General features: G+C 38.6%; 1 protein-coding gene across 3 annotated transcripts in view; it reads left to right on the forward strand.

The window, feature by feature from the left end:
• The window catches only part of ADAMTSL1 (ADAMTS like 1), an 899,097-nt gene that overhangs the window by 598,282 nt on the left and 276,881 nt on the right, over positions 1 to 23,934 (forward strand). For all 3 annotated transcript variants that reach the window (XM_013063102.2, XM_004765700.3, XM_004765701.3), the window contains one exon: positions 6,700 to 6,936. In XM_013063102.2, coding sequence (XP_012918556.1) covers positions 6,700 to 6,936 — 237 coding nt within the window. The remainder of the gene's footprint in view (positions 1 to 6,699; positions 6,937 to 23,934) is intronic.

Below are 23,934 nucleotides of genomic sequence, written 5' to 3' on the forward strand. Positions count from 1 at the left end.
CACAAGCCCTCCAGGTGTCTCTGATACATCCTCAAGCTTGAAAACCACTGCCTGAAAAGAATGGAGTTGACTGTGACTGGGAAGGATCTGGGGAGGGAACAGATCCGGGGAGAGGAAAAGGATCAGGGGTTCAGGTTTGGACCGGTGAGCGGGTGACGTTTTAGATCTCCAGATGGTGAGGAAGCCCTTGTGTATCAAAGTCTGAAATTCAGGAGAGGAGTCTGAGATGGAAATAGAAATTGAAACATTGGTTCTGTTTCTGAGAATTAAATACCGTATTACATGGGTTGTATCAGTGGATATTTGCTGTTTAGTTATTTCCCCTTAACTTTTTTAAAATATTATCTTTATAATTTTATTCTTTATATTTTGTATTATTTAAATTTTGTGAGTTAACACATAATACAAGATTGGTTTCTGAAGTAGAACTTAGTAATTCATCACTTACCTATGATACCCAGTGCTCATCACCGTGAGTGCCCTCTTTAATCCCGATCATCCTTCTAGCCTATCCCCCACCAACCTTCCTCCACCAACCCTCAGTTTGTTCTTCATCATCAAGAGTCTCTTATGGCTCGTGGCTTGTTTCCCTCTCTCCTTTTTTTCTTTTCCCCTTTCCTATACGGTTGTCTGTTTTCCTTCTTAAATTCCACATATGAGTGAGGTCATATGGTATTTGTCTTCCTCTGACTGACTGACTTCATTTAGCATAATACTCTCTACCTCCATCCACATCATTGCAAATGGCAAGATGTCATTCTTTTTAATGGCTGAATAATATTCCTCTGTGTATGTGTGCGCGCGCGCGTGTGTGTGTGTGTGTACCAAATCTTCTTTATCCATTCATCAATCAATGGATGTTTGGGCTCTCTCCATACTTAACCTGGCAGGCGAAATACCATGATCACCCCAACTCTGAATAAAAGAAGCAGAGAGCCACGTAATGGAGACAAAAATATACAAACAGGACAGCCTGCCATCTACTTAAGTGTGCTAAGACATTTGTAAGCTCTAGGTATATATTTTTCCAGATCCTCCATCCATTTATTGTGAAGGAAACTTATAATCTCTTCCTATTTTACCATCAGTACATCAAGGATTCCCAATGTTTCTTGGATAAAACTGAGAACTAGTAAGTTTTTCTAAAGTCATCAAGTAGCTGATAAATTTCTCTATATGTTTATATCATGAAGTAGCAATCCCAAATTGCTAGCAAAGAGAGCAAATGCCTTACTAAGCAGCTCTGGTTTCCTGCATGGAAACGTTTATGAGGAACGAGTGGATAGGGCAGGATGAAGGGGCGATAAAAAATTCAGAAAAACAGTTACAAGATAGAGAAGTAGAGTGGGAAGCATAGACTTCTTCCATGGCTACAGTTCATGTCGCCACCTAAACACATTTTCTGTGTTTTCTTGATTATTATCAGTTATTAATAGTGACTCTGTAAACAAAACCACAGAATCAAAATATGGCTCTCCTATAATACATTAAGTGAAACAGCAAAAGTTACCAGAAGAGGTCAACCATCGAATGACAGAGGTAAAGCAGAGACATGTCCCTCTGGAAAGAAAATGTCTTCCTTAAAAAGAGAGAAAATAAAGAAATCTATTTTCTGTATTATTTTTTCAAAATCATCTTAAAGGCCTTTGAGATGCTCCCACCTTAGCTGCCGAGAGATCATCTTTTATATTCCATCCAGTGGGTAAACTCTGGAAAGCCTAACTCCCTTTTATCCCACAATGTAATCTGATCCACCTATCATCATCAGGGGACATCTGGGATCCATCTTATCTTTCCCACTGGCTAGTTGATTAACCAGAAAGTGTTTTGAATTGGATTCATATATGGCAGAACTCCACGGATTTTATGAATTATAATGGGAGCAAATAAGAGGTCAGATTTTTATTTCTGTCCTTTTAAAGAAAAAAATTCTGTTGCTATTCACATCGAGTATTTAAAAATTGGAGAGAAAACCTGTGATATTGTATTAAAGGCTAAATACAGTAATTCATGGGATCCTCTATTTTAAACAAAATACATTTTTTTTTTCAGAGTGAGGAAGTCCTGAGTCAGTACACTGATACAGGCTTGTCAATCCACAGGCAGATTACAATTAGTTGGAAGTAGACAGAAGGCCAGGGAAAGTGTTAGATTGCTCTTTCTTGCCCCATCTCCACTTGATGGCGTTTCTAGAGACATAAGAGAGGCTGGAAGTTGGGGACCTTTAATCCAGGGCATCTTTCCCACACCATGTTTTTTGCCATATTCCTGATGGAGGATGTGTCTGGTTCAAATAGCCATTAGACTTTTCAATAATCTTAATTGTTTTCATCATTACTACCTATGAGCCAGGTTCAGTGCATAAGTATATAAATCATTCACTTGTTTTCTTCTTTCATTATCCTCACTGAAAACTCATGATTCTTACTACTAAGATTTTATGAGACCCAAAATCACAGTGTTCATATCCATTACCTTCTACATTCAGTATAACCTAAGGAAAACCACATCTCATGGGCAGAGCTGTTGACGTGGTATCATAAAGCATCTCTCCAGAAGCTAATATTTCAAAGGTGATGCCCAGGATAAAACAGTAAATATTTTTTCAAAACAATTAGGGCATCTGTTTCTAAATCTGATTTCTGGGGGGATTAGGAAAAATAGTGGTCTCATGAACCAAATTATAATTAAAAGCTAGAAACTTGGTATAGGGTGAATCTCTATACAAATGAGAGCTGTTCTGCTGTAATTATTATGATCATACTGGAGGGACAAGAAGCTATGATGACTCTGCTTGAGTTTCTGCACCTGCAGCTGGGTGATCCCAGCTGTATCGGGGTTCAACGAGGGTCTTGAACTATGCTTGAGATGTTTTGGGTTCAACAAAGGAGCTTTTGCCAAATCCTTCTTCCCTTAATTTTTAAACATGTGTATTTCAAGGGAAATTTGATTCATATGTTTCTGATTCATTTACACTTAAATCATCAAAATGTTATTTTGTAAGAGCTATTTGATGTCCAAGAAGCTTTCTGAACCTGTTTTATAAGTCCTCTTAAATCCTTTTTCTTAAAACAGGAAGTTGCATTTTGCCAAGTACAAATAAACTAAAACATTAAAAAGGTTCAAGTTCAGTTTCCAACTCTCAACGCCAGGTTTTAAGTACATTCTCAATTTAGCAAAATGTATTTTCCCACCCCTACAAAAATATGGGTGGAAGAAAAGGCAGTAATGATAAAAGTGAGTTAAGGAATTCCCAAGCATTATTATTCTCAGGGACATTTCTCCACTTGTGAAAGTTCACGAAACCTGTGACAGATACTCTTGCACTGATACAGGTGAGTTGAGAACAGGACCAACAGTCAGCTCCTCGATTTTCTGTTTACTGTTTTCATCACAGAAAAAGAAAACCTAAAAGTGTTAATATTATAACTTTTGCTTATTTTACTTTTAAATGCCTTTGAGTCTTCTTTATTTTAGTAAAGATGGCAAGACTCAACACATTTGGTTGAATAGAAGGGACTGTAAGAGACTAGGCAGTTTTATGTCCTTACTAAGATGATGTAACATCAATTTAAAAACATAACTGACACTCTTCTCGGAATTGGATAAGTGCAGAAAATTATCTCTGGTTCATACTAAGAGGTCTCTTAATTATATATTACCCTCATTACTTTAATGCAGAGATGATTCAGCCTGACCCTGTAATTCCCTTACCACTGATTCACTTTCATTTCTAGAAAAAAGAGGTGAAGATTAATTATGAGAGGGGTTTGTGACCATTCTGAACAATTTCCCCAGCGTTCTACTTTCCTTAGTCCACTTCAGCATTTCTTTTGTGCTACTGAGAAATCATGTGATTCTTGAGATGGCAGATATTATGCAACTGAAAACACTTAATTTAAACATCATTGACTGGGGGCACCAAGTGGCTCAGTCAGTTGAATGTCCAACTCTTGTATTCAACTCTTGTATTCATGATCTCAGGGTCATGAGATCAAGTCCCCTGTCAGGTTCCATACTCAGCGGGGAGTCTGCTTGAAATTCTCTCTCCCCTCGCTCTGCGCCACGCCCCCGAACAACTTGTATGCACTCTCTCTCTCTCAGAAAAATAAAATAAAATAAAATAAAATAAACATTATTAACTAAGCTATCAGTTCTGATGTAGGAGCTCACATTCAGTGGCCACCAAGGAAACTTGTTGATCATAGATAGCAGCTTTTATTAATGGTCTCTGTTGTGTCTCAGATGGGGGAACTTTAGGAAGAGGATGTGTAGATTGGAAGGCAATGTTCAGTCATAGGGCTATCTCAGGACAGAAGCTAATGAATGAGAGCTAAGCAGATTTGTAAACAAGTTGTGGTCTTGTTTTTAACATGAACCCATGAAGAGTGACTGCTAAAATCTGTTTTTGCTTTTATTTTGGAATACATGATCTGAAAGGAGCCTGCATTAAAACACTGAAGTTCAGACAGTTTGTGTTACCATCGTACAACTTACCTGTTGTGTGATTCATGGCATAGTTTTGTAGGGTGTGGTTTTTGTTTTAGTTCTCATGAAGAAAGACTATCACAAAAGACAAAGTACAGCATGCTTATTAGCTGATAGGTTTTTAAAAAAATTTTTAAGTTGTAGCCTATCATTTACAAAATTAATAAGTAATGAATTTTTTTTTAAAGATTTATTTATTTGACAGACAGAGATCACAAGTAGGCAGAGAGGCAGGCAGAGAGAGAGGCGGAAGCAAGCTCCCTGCTGGGCAGAGAGCCCGATGCGGGGCTCGATCCCAGGACCCTGAGACCACGACCTGAGCCGAAGGCAGAGGCTTAACCCACTGAGCCACCCAGGCACCCCAATAAGTAATGAATTTTAATTATACTTTTTTTCAGACAATATTTGAAATCACTTAAGCCTCATTGGGTACCTATGTGTCTATACCTATATTATATAATTTTTCCCTTAATACTATATTTTATTCACTCCAAGAACATGTATTATAATATCAGTAAAATACCTTTGAGATTTTGTATTGCATTTTAAACTATTTTGTGTTCATCTTAAATAAGTGTATGTTTATCCACCATCTTGGCTAGAAAGAATTTATGCTGCCCCAAATATTAAAACCTTACATGTGGCTTGGTATTACCACTAAAGTTTGAATAAAGAGTCAGAAATTCCCTTTTATAAAATAGAGTAATGCTATTCTCACCGTGCTTCTTTAAAGAGATTTTCAGAGAAAGCAACCTTGTATAAGAAGAACCCTTAAAAATGATGATGTGGTAACCAAGACCTGCTAAAGGCCACATGCAAACCCCTATTTGAGGTTTTTAAAAAAATTATAGAAAAGGCCTTTCAACAAATGAATAGGCTTTTTTTTTTTTTTTAAGATTTTATTTATCTGAGAGTGAGAAAGAGAAAGAAAGCACAAGTGGGGTTTAGGGACAGAGGAGGATGGACAAGCAGACTGCCCGCTGAGCAGGGAGCCCAAAGTAGGATTCCATCCCAGGACCCTGGGATCGTGACATGAGCCGAAGCCAGATGCTTAATTGAGCCACCCAGGCTCCCCAACAAATGGATATTCTATACTCTTCCATACTAAATTCTAATCTGAACACATGGAGAATGAAATAAATATATGCAAAAGGCTTTCTGAGGAATGGGTGATTCTTGCCTTTTTCAAGTTGAGTATCATTTGCTTTCACTAAAATATATCAGGTTTTAGATAATAGCCATCCTGGGTTATAGTTTTAATTTTAAAATGCCCTTTATAAGATATACATTTAAAGCATTCTTATTTTCCACTGGTCTCTGCCAATGTGATTTAAAATTCAAATTCAGAGAATCTCGTAATTCTCCAGCTTTTTCTCTTCAGTGGGTTCATTGAATAATCATAGTAATAGCTACCATGTACTTTCTTTCTTATGCCAGTATTTGGCTGACATAAGCCCATGAAATTCTCACAGTGACCTTGAAGGCTAAGTAGTATTATTGCCTCTGTTTAAACAAAAGGAAACCTAGTCTCAGAGAGACCCACTATATCATAGCTTTGCTCCCATCTGAAAAGTCCAAACCTTTGCACTCTGCTGTGTTGCCTTATGCTAAGGAAATTCTGATATAAATGCTCTTTTCTCTTTTTTGCTCCCCATATTTAATTCTAAATACCGTGCAGCCTAAGTTTTAGAAAAACTCACAATTACACAAAAAATGTTTGAAGGAAACTATCACAGCTTTGTGCTGTGAGCTGTTATAATACTGTCATAGCTTTCATTATTAGAACTGAAAGCAGCAGACATGTTTTTTGACTAACCCTCTGACTTTAGTAAGGTCTACTGAAGTTACAAGGAAATCAAAATGGTATTTCATTGGGGAGGGATCCGTGGACCAATCAACATATTTCAGAAAATAGATTCCAGGGTGACGACTTAACCAACGAAATGGGTATAAATCAGATCGATCTCAAGTTGGTTACTTTTTCCATTTAGCTTTAATCCAAAAATATATTTCCAGGTGATCACTTTCTCAAAGCTCTACATTGTTCAAAGCCAAAGAATCCTATGACCCCCTCATGATATACAAGTGTCCATCTCTAACACCAGGACATTTGTGTTATTTTCTAAGACTTTGACAGACCACATGGCTGCCCCAGTTCCCTGTTTGGGCTGCCCTTTTCACCTGTGTGTCCCTCTCACCTCTCTTCTCCAGGACTGCCCACCAGAAGCAGGTGACTTCCGGGCTCAGCAATGCTCCGCTCACAATGATGTCAAGCACCATGGCCAGTTTTATGAATGGCTTCCTGTGTCTAATGACCCTGACAATCCATGTTCACTCAAATGCCAAGCCAAAGGAACAACCCTGGTTGTTGAACTTGCACCTAAAGTCTTAGATGGTACCCGTTGCTACACAGAATCTTTGGATATGTGCATCAGTGGTTTGTGCCAAGTAAGTGCTGGTTTCTTTCCATTCTATTTTCCCAGAAGGTTTTAGTGCCTCTATGTAAATACCTTTCATATAGTCCTGCTATTTCAATCATTCAATGTCCCTTTTTATAGAGTTTATGAAGGATGACAGATTTGATAATTGAGGTTTAATTTCAGTTGAAACTACAAATGTTGTAGTTTATGTTAAGGAAAAGAGGGCTGGAATTGTTTTTCCTTTCTTTGAGTCTCTGCTGAATATGAAAGGCTGAAAGATCTTGACTGTGTGTGTCAGTTTTGTATTAGACTCTGAAGTTGCCTCTACCTTGGTTGTCCCTAAAATGTATTTGCATGTGCATTTCTGGCGTGTGTGCATGCGTGCGTGCGTGCGTGTGTGTGTGTGTGTGTGTGTATTTGGAGGTATCGATTTTCATTTACTTAGAGCTTCAGAATACCTTGGGTAAGATTAGCTCTGAAGTTTCCACGTGAACTCCTGGCAAATTTATTTCTTCATTATTGTAATTGTAATTTTGTTGAAAGTTCAGGCAAACTCCTGAAAGGCATGGAAGTGTGAGCTAAGTCAGATTTCCTCCAGGCAAGTCTTTAAAATAGGGATAATAAAGAGATCTGATTTCTGGTATCAATTTATCAGTTGGGTGGGGAGTTAGTAACTAACTAGTTAGTTAGTTAGTAAGAAGTAAGAAAGTTAGTAGTTAATATGTTTGCGATGTATTTGCCATCTTCAACTTTGGATTAGGGTGACCAACCTAGTTTTTGGAGCAGGTAGTTGCTAAAATTTCCCATGTGCTATACTTGACCATATACTTTTTGTATTTCACTAAGTAGACATTCTGAGAATCTTTGCTTCTTCCAAGACAATATTGGTTGAAATTTTTCTCTCTTCAGAATCTCTAATATCTCAGCTAGCAATATAAGAATAAGTGTAAAATATGTTTCAGTAATTTGTCTTTTCAAATTCACATGTTTGTTTAAAACCTAAACCTATATTTACATATAAAAGGAATAACTGTAATGTGAATTACTGTAAGAAACGTGAGGTATCCTGAATGATTTTCTGTATATGAGAGGCGAGACAGACATGCTAAACCTTCATAAAATCTAACATCATGAGACAGGGAAATTGCGGCATGTCCATGCACTTCCCAAGTGGAAGGATCAAGGTAATATATATATATATGTCTGTGAATGACTTTATATACAAGAGATATGTGAATTTCAGATACAAATTGGAATATAGAATCTTAACTATTTTAGAGCTAGGAAACACCTAAGAGATTATCTAGTCAATGTCCTAAAAAGCCATATATTTGAGTATTACTTGTGATATTTGGTGCCTGCTTCCTTCTCTGGGATTTTCACTGGTGTGGAATTGTGAAATCCATAACAGCTTTGGGAATAATAGAGAATTGTAAAGCAAATGCATATAGACAAGAAGCTATGTTGTAGGGAATGGCAAATAAAATAATAATTTCTTATGTGTTTTTCCTACTGGAGTAAAACCAGACAGAGTTCCATTTTGCAAATTGAGAAAAAAACCCAGAATAATTACATGATTTTCTGAAAGTTATATGATTGATCATGAAAGGGAACTAAATTCCTGGTCTCTTGATACCTAGTCCAAAGCTGTTTGTACTGTATTACACTGATGAATGGACCAAAATAAACAAGACAGGTCAGCAAATTAGGTTTCATTTATTTCTGTGGCATGGGAGTTCAACGTGGCCTCTTTCTTTCCTCGACTAATCCTGCCAGCTGGCCTCATATATGTTGGCAACCGAAAGGGAATCCTATCTCAGCAGTGAAAGTATGAATTTTATATATAGTAAATATGGAGTAATAGTGCTGGATGTTTGGTTTACAAGTATAAGATGCCTCCTTCACTTCAATTCCTATGAGTTTAACTTTTTAGATTGGGGGGGGTGGAAAATGTAAATTATAGAGTATCTGAAAAGAATATCTAAAAGGGGCAAAAGCATGGGAAAGGAAATGAAATAACTGGGATTGCTTTTAGGCACTAATACGCTATTTGGCTAGAGAGCAGGGCACCCCCAAGGTCTACTGTAAGAAGACAGAGAGATTGTTTGGGAGAAAATCATAGATGCTTGAATCGAAGACGGGCAGGACTCTGCAAACAGTGGGTGGCCAGGAGTGTTTTGGTGGAGAAAAAGCAAAGTCAGAGCTCTGTCTTTAAAAGATTTAATATAGCTGCAGTTGTTGGACTTTGAAATGCAAGGTCCTAAAACCAAGGAATCCATCTGGAAGGAGACTCTTAGATCAGCCAAGGTGAGGCAAAGTATGAGCCTGGGTCAGGGCAGTGACAGTGAGGAAATAGTAAGAAAACTAAGCCTAAAACCAGGAAGGAGTTTTCATTTTGATTAAAACTAGGGCAAAGGGCAGAAAGCAATAAATCAAATTAATCATGCTCAGGGGATCAAAAATTATAACTCAATATGAATTTGTAATGGGTATAATTTTGGATCCTTGCTACCATTACTGTAACAGCCTGTATTTTCATGATTAGAGCCTACTTCAGCTTTATAAAAAAGAGGGAAGGAGCAGATGATAGCAAGATGACGGAGGAATAAAGATGGAATGTTTAAATGCAGTGTAGACATTTTTAGAAGGACAAAAGTAGAGTCAGTCAGTGTAAGAAAAGCACTCACTACTACTTCATCGAGTTTAAATGCATACATTTTTTTCTACTTAGAAAAAAAATTCCTTTACTTAGCTTCTATCTGTGTATTTGTATTTTTAGTCTTTGGTAAGTAACATCAAGAAAAAGTCATATTTTCATAATTTTGAAACTGTCAGGAATCTCAATGCTAAATGAAATGTGCAGTTTTTCACTTGAACAGTTTCTCTAAGTTTTCAAAAAAAATCATTTTCTCTGCTCTATTTTCCCTCATTTCTACAACATTTGTTGGGGATTCTTAGCTCTTTCTCTGGCTTGCTTTCTGCCTTATTATAACTTTCTTGGCAAGCTGTCTCAAATATTTTTGATGCCTGACAGATATAAATTATAAGTATAAAGAAGCAAATATCTACCTTTGGACATAGCCTTGCTTTGATAAAAAATGACAGCGTAACTACAGAGAGTTGTCATTCATAAGTACTAATTATTTCTGTTAATACCTGTTTAATGCTCAAGTAAAGAACCACTTCCTCAAACTGGGCCTTTTACTATTAAGCTATTAAATACAACTATCAAACTATTAAATACAACTATTAAACTACTGAATACGACTGTGGAATCTTAACCCTTTCTAGCCAGGAGATACCTTAACAATCCATAGAGAAGGAAACTGAGACCAGAAAATGTCCCAAGGTCATGATTGAGTGGCTTGTCTCTATTTGTTGGGGATTTGCTTCAGGAAAATTCTAGAATCATCACCATTTATAATAATGCCTTACTCTTAGTAATATTGGAGTGTCGTATTAGGCAGTATAATCGTTCATAGTAGTAATATTAATCATAAAGTAACTTCCATTTTTGAGTGACTACCATACCTAGGCATTTTTTGTCTATTTTTTTCTAATACAATTGACCCTTGAAAAGCATGGGTTCAAACTTCATGGGTTCATTTACACATGGATTTTTTTTTCAACAAATTACATTAGAAAAAATTTGGAAATTTGCAACAATTTGAAAAAAAATCTGAAGAAGAACCAAGTAGCCTAGAAATTTCAAAAAAATTAAGAAAAATTTAGCTATGTCATGAATGCATGAAATATAGGTAGAGGTAGTCTATTTTATCATTTACTAATGTAGGACACGCACAGATCTATCATAAAAAGTTAAAACCTATCAAAACTCACACACAAACACAGATTGTACAGGATCTCTGCATTTCGGACATTAATAATACCCACACCACCTACAGTGTTTTGTATCAGTAAAGCAATATTGATGGAGACATTTCATCTTGTAAACAGGTGATATAAACTTACTGTATTGGTAAATTGCAGTACAGTCCAGAAAATATATTTTCCTTATTATTTCCTTAACATTTTCTTTAGTCTCTAGCTTACTTTATTATAAGAATACAGTCCATCATACATATAACACATGAAATATTTGTTAATCAACAGTTTATGTTATGGGCAAGGCTTCCAGTCAACAGTAGGCTGTAAGAAGTTAAGTTTTTGGAGAGTCAAAGGTTGTACATGGATTTTCAGCTGCACAGGGGTGGGCAGCTCTAAACCTCAGATTATTCCAAGGTCAGCTGCACTTACAACTCTCCGTATTAGGCAGCATTATCTTCATTTCACAGATGAAGAACTGAGGCTCAGTCACAGCACCAGCCCAGAGGTACTGAGTTCTGTCTGACTTCCAAACTCCTACTTCTCTGGTGAGGCTGAGTGGCTAGAGATAGGAACCATCTGATGTTCCGAAATGGTTCCCAAACTAAGCTGCATACCAGAATCACTTGGAGAGCTCTTAAAAGATACGACTCTTAGTCCTCATCCCCCAGAAACTCAGATTTATTAGTTCTCTATAGAACTCTCTCCTTATCCTGTTGGTTGACCAGATTTATGAAGCACTTACGGGCTGAGAAGCAGACAGGATTTAAAGTCAAAGGACACGACTTAGAATCTGGCTCTTCTTTCATAATCTTGACCAGCCTTCCTGAATTCTGTTTTTCAATCTGGGGGAAATAAGGCTGTCTCTCAGACTATCATGAGATATTCATATGAAAATGCCTAACTGTAAATTGCTGTGGAAATGCAGAAAACCCTAAACATTTTAACTTGAAAAATACATAAAATTTGTGGTTCCCTATGTGAGATGTCATAACCCTGCAACAACTCAAAAAAGTTTCTAGAAGGAGATAAAGCAAGTAACTTCTTATTCCGCTAAGAGCATTAGAAAAGGAGAACTTAAATCATGTATTTCACCATCATCATTTCTTAACTGAAATGTTAATATCAAGGACAAGAGTAAGAACCTGATTTCAGAATCAAGGACAATCTTTAATTTGAACATGAGAAAGTTACTACCCTCTACTTAGTTGTTTTTTTTTTTGCCTCTAGAACACAGAAATTGTTATAGTTCTTCACAGACCAGCATTTGGAGAACATTGTCTTTGAGATCTAGTCCAACCCAGAGAAATATTGGTACTAGGTATGATTTTCCCAGGATCTTACAACTCGTTAATGGTGGCTAGAGGTCAGAGAATGTCAATGTTTATCAACATTTTTGACTATGCATGTCCCATGGTCCAAGATTTTATTTAGTTTCAACACTATCATTTATACATGAAATCAACAGGTTTAGTGAATATATCTTTTCAAACCACACTCCACCCCTTCCCTCCCACTCTAGAAACTGATCATCATTGGCAGGTCACTGTGCTGGTGTCTCTCCCCAACTTGTATCTCAAACTAAGAAATACTGGGATTTCTATTTGCTTGTTGTAGTTCAAGATCAGATGAAGTTGGAGGGAAGGCAGAGTTGGAGTGGGGTACGGAGGGCAGGGCGGGGACAGCAGCATTCGTCATCCTATGAATAGTTTGGAGCAAAGGGTCTGGAGTCAGACTGCCTGGTTCGAATTTAGGCTCCATCACTTGTTTATATGGGACTTGAGGCATAGGAGCAAGTTCCTATGCCACAGCTTCCTCACCTGCAAAATGAGGCTAAGATTTGTAACTACCTGGTAGGATTACTAGGAGGATTAAGTAATCAAACATTTAAAGTTCTTACTCTAAGCTTGATAAATACTAGCCTGTAGAGATAGTAATAGTAGTAACCCAACTACTTCTTGCCGTTGACTTTTTCTCTTTTTGAGTGCACGGTTTAAGGCAGTTATACATACAAAAGGGGATACCGATGTCCCAGTGAATGAACAGACCTTCTGTTAATTTCCTATTGCAACCTTCTTTTACTAATAGCTCCACATTGTGCCATTATCAGCTCCTGGCCCAGGGTAGTGAATTGCATCCTGTCCAGAGTTAATGAGGCATCACAAATAGGATCAGCTCTATTAGTCCTGCTGTTATTCATTTATTTTCATTATCCAAATTACCCATTTATATTTGCTATAAAGCACAAAGCTGGTTTCTGTTTTAAATATATAAAAGTGAGTAGCATAAATTTACAGATAGAACATGTGCTGTTGTTAAAAATAACTTTGAGGTTATTTTGAAGTCAGATTCCAAAAAGTGTACTTTGTAGCTATAATTAATGAAATTCATCAGCTGATACCTAATTTATGTGTATCAAAAAGACCAAGTGTCACTATCAACTGGCTCTCTTGTAATGAATCTACGTATTTATAATGTCGCGTATGGCCATTTTAGAAAATAAGCCATTTCAAAAAGGAAGAGAAGACTTTCTTTCAAGTAATTCCTCATAGGGTATTGTTTTAACATGAATAGTACAATTAAAAAATAAGCTGTAAATTGGATCATGGAGTTTTGACATTTACATTATGGCAACATTACAAAGAACTGAGTTTCTAACAAAGAAGTTCTTTCCATTTTTAATAACTCCTGTAGTGAGTAGTTAGAAAGGAATTAAGTGGAATGATTATTTCTCCATCTCTGTCTGTGACCTAAGTCACTAGTATCAAATGTCTACCAGTTATTCTAAAGGTGGTGATGTCAGGAACAAGGAGTTAGCCGTTTTCCTTCTGTGTTTTGTAATCCACTTCTTTGTGGAAGTCTGGTGTTGCTTAACAGATGTAATGCATATTCTTTCTTTCTCCCCCGGTTTGCAAGATACGGTAAAGATGAAGTGAGCTCATTTACTACCTTACTAGTTAATTTCTGGCAAGTTACTTAGTTTCTGAACATTGTTTATTTCTTCTCTCAAAAAACTGCTCCATGTGGGGTACTGAGGATAGGAAGTAAAGTAAGTTCTCTTTTCTCTAGAGCCATACCTTTGTAGGGTTACTGTGAAAAATTCAGTTATTTAAAAAATTATTCACTTAACAATACTTACTTTAGGAATTACCAGTGTGTATGCTTGATTACCAAAGACAGATGAATGAAGAGAAAAAAACAAGTCTCTGAATTTACATTCTGAGGAGAGAGATGAGGAATATATAGAAAATTATACTTTCATCCTATATACATGCCCCTCACTGATTACAAAAAAGTACACTCAAGTCACTAGACTATATTCTCCTCACTGTAAACAAAGTGCTTTTTGTAAAATACAGATTCAGCTTCGTTTCTTATCTGCTCAAATCATTTCAGTTGCACTCTTTTGCATCAGGGTAAAGAAAGCCCAAATTTCTTACACAGTCCGGTTTCTTTACTGGGTTGCTTAAAATAACAGAAATGTTTTCTATCACATTCTAGAAGCTAGAAGTCCAAAATCAATGTGTCCTCAGAGCCATGCTTCTTCTGAGACTCTGGGTGGAATCTTGTTGCCTCTTCCCAGCTTCTAATAGTGCCAGCTTCTAATAGTGGCAGTCAGCCTTTGCCTTCATCTTCATGGGGCCATCTTCCCTCTCTGCCAATCCTTTTGTCTTTACATAACCTTCTCCTGGTGTCTCTGGTTTCTCTTCTTATAAGAACACCAGTGATATTGGATTAGGGCCCATTCTAATTGAGTATGACCTCATTTTAACTTGGTTATTTCTACAAAAAGGATCTTTCCAAAATAAGATCATATTCACAGGTAATGGGGGGAGGGAGCGGTGAAGGAACTTCAACATGTTTTTTTTGGGAGACACAATTCAGCCCACAATAGCATGCATCCCTGTTTATTTATATATAGTGCAAACATAGATACACACACACACACACACACGTATATACATATGTTTTTAATAGTGTGTAGGAGCAACAATGGAAGAAATTCAGGCTGTGTAAATAGGTGGAGTATTTAACCAAGACACGGGGTCAAGGAATGCTCAGAGGAAGAGAACGAAAATGCTCTAACCAGTGCCTAGAACTGAAGGAGGAGAGTAAAGGGATAAAAGACCTATGTCTTGAAGAGAGTCTTCTTACCCAAATGTAAGAAGACTGGGGTCTTGTGATATTGAGGGCAAAAAGAGTGCCTTTGAAATAATTCCAGCAGATGGAAGATAAGGTAAATATATATTTTAGAAAGAGCACTCCATTTTCAGTGAAAGCAATAGATTGGAAAGGGTCAAAAAATCGTAGTGAGATGAGAAGGAGAGATTCGAATACAACTTCGAGGTAGAATCCATGGACTTGGTGATTGGTTAAATGCCGCAGGAGAGAAAAAAATGAGCGTTGGAGGTGGTGCCTGGTTTTCTAGTTTGAACAACGTGTGGTGTTGCTCTTCCTTGAAATGAAACGTAGGAGAAGAGTCAGGCATTGGTTTGTGGCAGTGCTGAACAATGAGATGATGCATGTGCAGTGTACTGTGTGCCATCTGGTATGCACTCCGTGACTTTGCATCCTTCTCCTTCCCTCCTAACTCTGTCTTCTTAAGTCCATTAAGTTTGTATATTCCCAGGCCTCTATATGCATGGTTAGACATTGGCCAGGTTAACCTTTCCTATGACCATGTACCAGCTGGATGGCAACTCAACCCAAGTGTTCGTCTCAGGAAAAACTGAAGTCAAAGTAGCATGTGGCATTTCAAAGATCCTCAAACTGTCTTCTTTCTTTGAAGAGACAAGAGATATAAAAAGTAACATTCCATAGGTCCTCATTCATCTCATGATATTTCCTTCCTGCCATCCTAGTTTGGTCCTTTTTAAATGTATGTATTATGTCTACTTGCAGAAAACATTTTTGTTAAATGGGAATATTTTTTCCATCTTGATGTTCAGCTTGTGGGAAACCTTTCTTCCTATAGCTTTCATAGGAGAGCCTTTTTTTGGAACGTTATATCCATTTAATTTTTCCATTGAAATGAAGCTTGGTCTGGGAAAGGCAGGATTGACTGTTTTCCCAAAGTGATTTGGTGAAGTAGTTGAAGAGAGAGTGAATCTAATGTAGAAACAAATTTCAGGTTTTGTCCTTTTTGGTGCAATCTTGTTTGCAGAATAGATTGTGTATGTCGCTATGTGCTTCTTACGCCAGTTCTTTGGGATATCTTTATCATTTCCATTTGATAACTGAGGGGATTGAGACTCATAGAAGTTCATACAACTAGACAAAGACAAAGCTACAATTCAAACCCCATTATCCCTATTATATATCATCTGTTTTCTGGGGAAATTTTTTTGATGATTTTATTTATTTATTTGACAGAGAGAGACACAGTGAGAGAGGGAACACAAGCAGGGGGGAGTGGGAGAGGGAGAAGCAGGCTTCCCGCAGAGGAGGGAGCCCAATATGGGGTTCGATCCTTAGGACCCTGGCAGAATGACCTGAACTGAAGGCAGATGCTTAATGACTGAGCCACCCAGGTGCCCCATCGGCAAAGATATTTTTTAACAATAAAACACAGTATCAGTAAGCACACACCTTTGTTTTAGGGGTATGACTGTAGATAGCTCAGGTAGGAAACCCCCTGACTTGGGGATTTTGTGTTCCATTAAATGAAAGCTCTATCAGGATCTGGCAGCTTTTTTTTTTTTTTTTTTTTGAGATTTTATTTATTTATTTGACAGATCACAAGTAGGCAGAGAGAGGGGGAAGCAGGCTTCCCACTGAGCAGGGAGCCCAATGTGGGACTCAATCCCAGGACCCTGAGACCATGACCTGAGCTGAAGGCAGAGGCCCAACCCACTGAACCACCCAGGCACCCCAGGATCTGGCAGCCTTTTTTTTTTTTTTAAGATTTTTTTATTTATTTGACAGAGAGAGATCACAAGTAGGCAGAGAGGCAGGCAGACAGAGAGGGGAAGAAGCAGGCTCCTTGCTGAGCAGAGAGCCCGATGCGGGGCTCGATCCCAGAACCCTGAGATCACGACCTGAGCCAAAGGCAGAGGCTCAACCCACTGAGCCACCCAGGCGCCCCTCTGGCAGCTTTCTTGACTCTTCACATGATGCTTTGTTTCACAGATGATTCGTTGGGCCTCTTTCTTGCAAAAAATACTCAAAGTGCTCAATTTTTCCTAATTATCTTTAAGAGTGCGTCAGTATTGTTAGTTACTACAAAGTTTGAGATTCCCCAAGACTACTCTCACTTTTCATACCAGCTTCAAGTTTGGGATCTCCAAGACTACCCTCATATTTGATAATTCACAAGAAGGACCCACAGAACTCACTGAAAGCTGTTGTAATCACAGTTACAGTTGGTCACAGCAAAAGGATACTGATCAAAATCAGCCAAAGGAAAAAAATGCATAGAGCAGGATTCAGAGGAGTTCACATATAGACCTGCTAGTTGTCCTCACCCAGGAGAGTTGTATAGATGGTCCTTGCTTCTCCCAGCAGCAATATGTAACAATATGCATGGAGTATTGTCAAGCAGGGACACACCCAAGTCTTGGTGTCCAGAGTTCTTACTAAGGTTTGATCACAAAGACATGGTTGACCACCTGCATGGCTGACCTTGGTTTCCAGCCTCTCCAGAGGTTGAGTTGATACAATGCAGCCCCAAGCCCTCACCATAAATCACATTGTTAAAATAGACTATCTAGCATGGCCCACAGCCCTCCCACAAACAAAACTCCCTACTGGTCAGGGAATCACAAGCGTTTAAAGGTTACCTCCCAAGAACTAAGGGTACAAGCCACACCTCTCTTTGGGCAAAGTTTATCCTTTACTGTGCAGTGGTTTTGGGTAGCTATTAATTCAAAAACTTAATACTCACTTTTAGTCACTAGGCTATCCCTTGGGGTATAGAGCTATGACCAGAACTCAAGCCCACCTCTCCAGGAGCCAGAACCTCTGCTTTCTGCAGCAATCATAGCTAAAGAAAAAAATATTCCCTGCTTCCCCTTATTTATTGTTTCTTACTTTGGAGAATCCGCCTTATTACCTATGCAAGGATTCCATGGGAATTACTGCAACATTTACACCAAATAGTTATTTGTGTGTGTGTGTGTGTGTGTGTGTGTGTGTGTGTGTGTGTCTTGAAATGTTGTGCAGAATAGTGCAGCTGCTTGGAAAACAGTCTGGCAGTTCCTCAAAATGTTAAGCAGAGATACCATATGAACAAGCAATCCCACTCTGAGGTATATACCCAAGAGAAATAAAAGCATGTGTCCACACAAACAGAATTGTACTCAGTTATTTATAGCAGCATTTTTCATAATAGCCCAAAGCAGAAACAACCCAAATGTCCACCAACTGTTGAATGGATAAATAAAATGTGGTCCATCTCTATGGAATATTATTCTACAATAAAAAGGAATTCAGTACAAGTACATGTTATAACCTGAGTGAACTTTCAAAACAATATGCTAAATGAAAGAAGCCAGTCACCAAAAGGCCACATATTCTCTTATTGCATTTATATAAAATGTCCAGAATAGGCAATTCTATTGAGACAAAAAGTAAATTAGTGGTTGCCGAAGGCTGGGGGTTAGGGTAACAGGGATTGACTGCTAATGAGTGTCAGCTTTCTTTTGGGGGTAAGAGACTGTTCTAAACAGACTTTGGTGATGGTTTCACCATTTCATGGATGTATTAAAACCATTAAACTATATACTTCTACAGTATGTGAAATATACCTCAAGAAAGTTGCTCTTTAGATGTGGTACAAAGATTCAGAAGTCTATGGACTATAGGAGAGACACTATGAGAGTGACCTGTTCTCACTCTTGGACAGAATTATTATGACTAATCCTTTAGTCTGCATGGATGTCTCCTTCCTTCATTATTGTTCCAAGAAGTGACTTCTGACCCTAAGTATTTATATGTATTAAAACTGACTTAGAAACTGGCATGCAACGGGTCTTTAATGAAGACCTGTTCGTTCATTCAACATGAATGAATGAATGAATGAATGAATGACTAGTGACATCAAGTTGGAAGTTGCACAGCTTTGGGCTTGAGAAGATCTTTTCCCAGTATAGTAAATTCTCAACAAAGCATTATTCAGTTAGCTGTAAGAGCATGTTAACTCTGCTGTTTAATTCACTGTGTGGATTTCACAGGAGGCAGTCTAAAACCAAAAGGGGAGTTTAAAATCTTGCAGTTCGGGGTGCCTGCGTGGCTATGCTCTCAGCTCAGGTCATGATCCCAGGTCATGATCCCAGGGTCTTGGGATGGAGCCCTACATTGGGCTCTCTGTTCAGCAGGGAGCCTGCTCCCCCCCGCCCCACCGCTTCCCTGCCTGCCTCTCTGTCTACTTGTGAGCTCTCTCTGTCAAATAAATAAATAAAATCTTTAAAGAATTAAAAAGTAAAAAAAAATAAAATCTTGAAGTACAATCCTTGTATTACATCTGAGATGTTTGAAATCCAGAGACGTTCCCTCAGATTTTTAAATAGGGCTGCTATGTGGTCCTGAATTAGACTCCATGGGAATAGGAAGACGGTCGTGATCCCTGTCTTCAAGAGGCTTACAGTGTCACGGTGAAGAGGCTGAAACACGAGGAACTATAATTAGCAGCAGCATGTGGAGCGAGAGAGAACTTGAGTTTTGGACTCAATCAAATATAAGTCTGAAGTCTGACTTCTGAACTTACAATCTGTGTGAATGTGGAGTCGTCTATTAGGTTCTTTAAGCCTCATTTTTCTCACCTATACAAACAGAGGTAATCATGCCTAATAGAATAATAAGAACTGATCTTTATGGGTCAGTTCACATCCCAGGCACTTGCTGTGCAAACACTTTATGTATTTTGTCTCCTTGGATCCTCATGTGAACCCATGAGGGCGGGGGTATATTGCTACCATTTTTGTAGAGGAGGGAAAAGAGGTTTAGAGAGATTAAGTATTGTTGAGTCATTCATTCAATTTATTAAGCATCTAATGTTGGGCATCTTGCTCGAAACGAGGAGTGTATGAGGAGGAGCAAATTGAAAGTGCAGTGGAACTCAGTTTTGAGGAGGTTGGAAGGCCTTGATGTCCCCTGTCAGGTTACCCTTTTCCCTGACACCCACTGTCCCTCAGGGAAACTTCCCAGAAGAATTAATATTCATTCCCATCCCTTGCACCTATTACTCTGTTTCCTTTGTCTTTATATTAATCTTCACGACCATCTAGCCAAGACCCCCTTACTGGAAGACACTGTATCCAACTCATCCTTTGGTTTTTTGATTGATTTGCTCAATAATAAGACAGTTGCATGGACAGATCAACAAGTCAGTAAATCTCTCTGTTGACTAATTTTGTCTCCTGATGACTGAACCCTCTCTAAATCACAAAAAATATTCATTCCAAATGTCTTTTTTACCTTTTAATTTATTTAGGCCTTGTTCTCATTTCCGTCAGGCTGTGAAACAAAGTCCATTGATGTAAATTTTTTTCGTTGTATGATATTAGGCTAGAAATACTTTAGAATTTGGGGTCTCCTGCCATCCATTCTTTATTTACTATGGCATAGGAGAAGGCCCACGTCTACCCAGAGCCTTTGCCATCAACATAACTGTTGGTTTGCTTAGTACATCATCCAGATTCTCTGGCTGAACTCCCATTGCTGAAACCCTTAGATCTTTCCTGGGATTAAACTCACAAAATGCAAGGTTTCCAAAGGCCATAAATATCAATCAGGATTCCAGTGTGATGTAGTTTCTTTCCCAAGTGTATATTAGAAAACAGATCTGGAGATTGTTTTCTCCTACAGGATGTTCTGCGGTTAAGTTAGATGATCTTCAGACATAGTTTTAATTAGTTCAATTCTCTCCATAATTAATATAGTTAAGTTTGGGGTCATAAAATGCTCATTTTCCCAGAAACTTGAATTGTGAGGTTTAAGTATATGAGACATTGGAAAGATCTGAAACTTTGTCTTAGGTTTAAAAAAAAATGTTAAATTAGAATAGTAAAATAAAATTCAGGAAGCCTTTTTGAACCTGGGTGTCTGAAGACACTTCCTATAATTGTTTAAAAATGTTAAGAATCAAATCCAAATATGAAAGGTAATTAGCAAGTAATTATATGCTGGCTGATTGTCATATTTCCAAGGAAATATCAAGAAACGGTTTAATTTTTTAAATATTATAGTTACTTTAATTGTCAAAATCCTTAATAAAAACAATTTAAAGCATCAGATACCTTCCAGATTTTGAGGCATGAATAATTTTACCCACATTTTTGTCTACTCATGGTTGCCAATGACCCTTCTGGAACACTCCTAAGAAGGGCTGCTTGCCAAAATCAGGAGAATCCACCCAGGCACCCAAAATTAGTTTAATATACCCCACCTGTCCTTCCTATTACTTTTTTGGGGGGGGGTCTGTTTTGAGGAGCTTAAATCAAGAAGGTACAAAGTGTTTTTGCGGTGGGATGCCTATTTGTGATCCAAGGGAATACTTAAGAATCTGAGAACTAGACAGAAGGGCAAGAAATGACCAGTGTGGTTAATAGAACCCAGAGGCCAAGACAAATTCAGAGGCCTTAGGAAATATTTTGAACCAGTGGCTTTGAAAGAACCTTGGAGATCACCAGGTGAATCACCTCATTCTGTTTCTGAAGACTCTGAGCCTCAGAGCAGGCAGGTGACATACCCAAGGTCTCCGAACAAGCAAGTGGGGGAGCCCAGATTCAAACTTGGAGGCGCCCTTTAGTCAATTCTGAGGGCAAGTGCTTTTTGTATGTGTGATTTTAAGACCCTTTAGAATATAAAGGATTCTTTTGATTTGGAAGATTCATTTGGTCAGTCTCTTTTTACCATGATTGAGTGCATTTCTGTCTCGGAGCTAAGTTTTCCTCCCTTGTGGCCAAATTATCACAGAACATTCCATTCACTTAAAAATAGTTGTACTATAAAAGAAAATACAAGTGGAAAACCTTGCCAACAATAAACATTCTAAAAAACTTACACACACACACACACACACACACACACACACATACACACACATGACATCCATTCCTGCAGAAATGACCAATGCAAGCCAAGCCTCTGGCACCTGCAGGCTGGAGGGATCACACCATGGCCATGACCTGGAGACTGGCTAGTCCCACGTGTACCTACGTTTATGATTCAATTTGAATATGACTTTAGTTTCTTGGCCAGCAGAGTTGCAGGGGATTTCAAGAAATAAACAAGTATTTTAGGGAAAGAGGGCCAGGGGGTGAGGGAGGCTTGGAAAGAGTTGACCAAAGTCACATTAAAATGACTCTGAAAAACAATCTGAGGGTTTTGAAGGGGCGGGGGGTGGGAGGTTGGGGGAGCAAGGGGTGGGTATTGGAGAGGGCACGGATGGCATGGAGCACTGGGTGTGCTGCATAAACAATGAATTCTGTTATGCTGAAAAGAAATTAAAAAAAAAAAGAAAGAAAGAAAAGACACAGAAACTAAAATAATAATAAAAACAATAATTTTGGATTTTGAAAAAAAAATGAAAGAATATAGCCAGTGTATCATCCTCCCAAGCTGTCACCTACTGTGTGCTTGGAGTTTGTCCTCTCTGTCCCCTAGGGTTCTCCTGTTGGGGATATTTCTTCCCATCAGGTAACTCTTAGCTTCTAAGGCAGAAACTTCAGTATTCCTGTTGGTTGACAGAAAGACTTGTTAATTTGACTTTCTCCATTGATTCTCCCATTCAGGCGACAGTTTTTTATTGAGTAATATGATATCATCTCTGTGCAGCCATTTCCACTCTAGATTTTTATGTGACCTAGCTAGGGATGGAATTTTTTCTTCTCCTTTTTATGAGTATTGATTGCAAGGACATAATTTGCTTGAGAAAAGGATGCAAATTGACTTGTTAAGACAAAGACCTACTCAATGAGCACCTGCCCTTTCCCTGCCCCCCACGTGTCCAGAGACAGGCTTGTGCAGCTCCGGCTGAAGAGCTGAGTGTTCAGATGAAAGTGGGATCCCACCAGATCAGAGGAACCCTGAGTCTCTTCATGCACAGGCTTTTTTTTTTTTTTAATCCAGAGAAACATTTTTATGCTCCTTTAAAACATGCTTTCTTAGGCAGTGTGTATGGAGAATGGTTTCATCGGGGCTATGTAAGTCTAGCCCAGTATTTCCCCAAGTGGTCTCCAGGTTTCTCTCTATAATTTGGAGTATAGTTTTAGTTTTCTCCCCAGATGATTTCCATAGCTCTGAAGTAGAGGTTGCAAGCTAGCAATCCTCCAGCCAAATGCACACCCCCCGCCACTGACAACTTGTATTCAGTGCACGTAGTGTGGTTTTGTAAAAATCTGACTTAGTTGCCAGTATGCAAATATAGTCCCACTAGAACTTCAAAATTCACAACATAGCCTTTTAAAAATCAGATCTGCAACATTTTGGTCTGTACCATGACCTGGCAACCATTTTAGAGAGTCGAAGCGCTGTGGCAGCCTTGAGATGCCCCCCTTACTCCCTCCCTGCGCTCCCAAGCGCCCTTTACTTCCTGCGCAGCCTGGACTTTGGAGCTGTCTGTATCTCTGACCTCCCCCAAAGGATGCATAGGCTAGAAGTTTCTTAGGGTAAGGGAAAGGAATTCACGTCATCATCACAGTAATTGTCAGAGTAAGAAAATAATCCACCTCATACTGAGCCTGAAACACGCCAGACGCTGTGCCAAGTACTTGACCTATCATTTAAACCTCACCTGAATCCCATCTGTACTCCAAAGGGTTAATTCACCTGCCCAAGGTCATATAGCTTGTGAGTGGCTGAGTTAGGATTTGAACACCAGTATGTCAGATTTTATTTTATTTTTTTTTAAAGATTTAATTTATTTATTTGACAGAGAGAGAGATCACAAGGAGGCAGAGAGGCAGAGAGAGAGGGGAAGTGGGCTCCCTGCTGAGCAGAGAGCCCGACATGGGACTTGATTCCAGAACCCTGAGATCATGACCTGAGCCGAAGGCAGAGGCTTAACCCACTGAGCCACCCAGGCACCCTGTCAGATTTTAAAACTTGGACTTTTCGTTTTATCATACCACCTTGCAGAATCATAGCACCCTCCCAAGTAACCCTTCCTGAATTGCAGGCCTATAAGAATGTACAACCAGATGCCAAAAATTGGGGGCCCTATGGGCCACTGGTTTTCCAGCCTCTGTCAGAAAGAAGCAAA

The sequence above is a fragment of the Mustela putorius genome, unplaced genomic scaffold (assembly GCF_011764305.1).
Source record: "Mustela putorius furo isolate JIRA1106 unplaced genomic scaffold, ASM1176430v1.1 tig00000421_pilon_pilon_pilon, whole genome shotgun sequence".
NCBI lineage: Eukaryota > Metazoa > Chordata > Mammalia > Carnivora > Mustelidae > Mustela > Mustela putorius.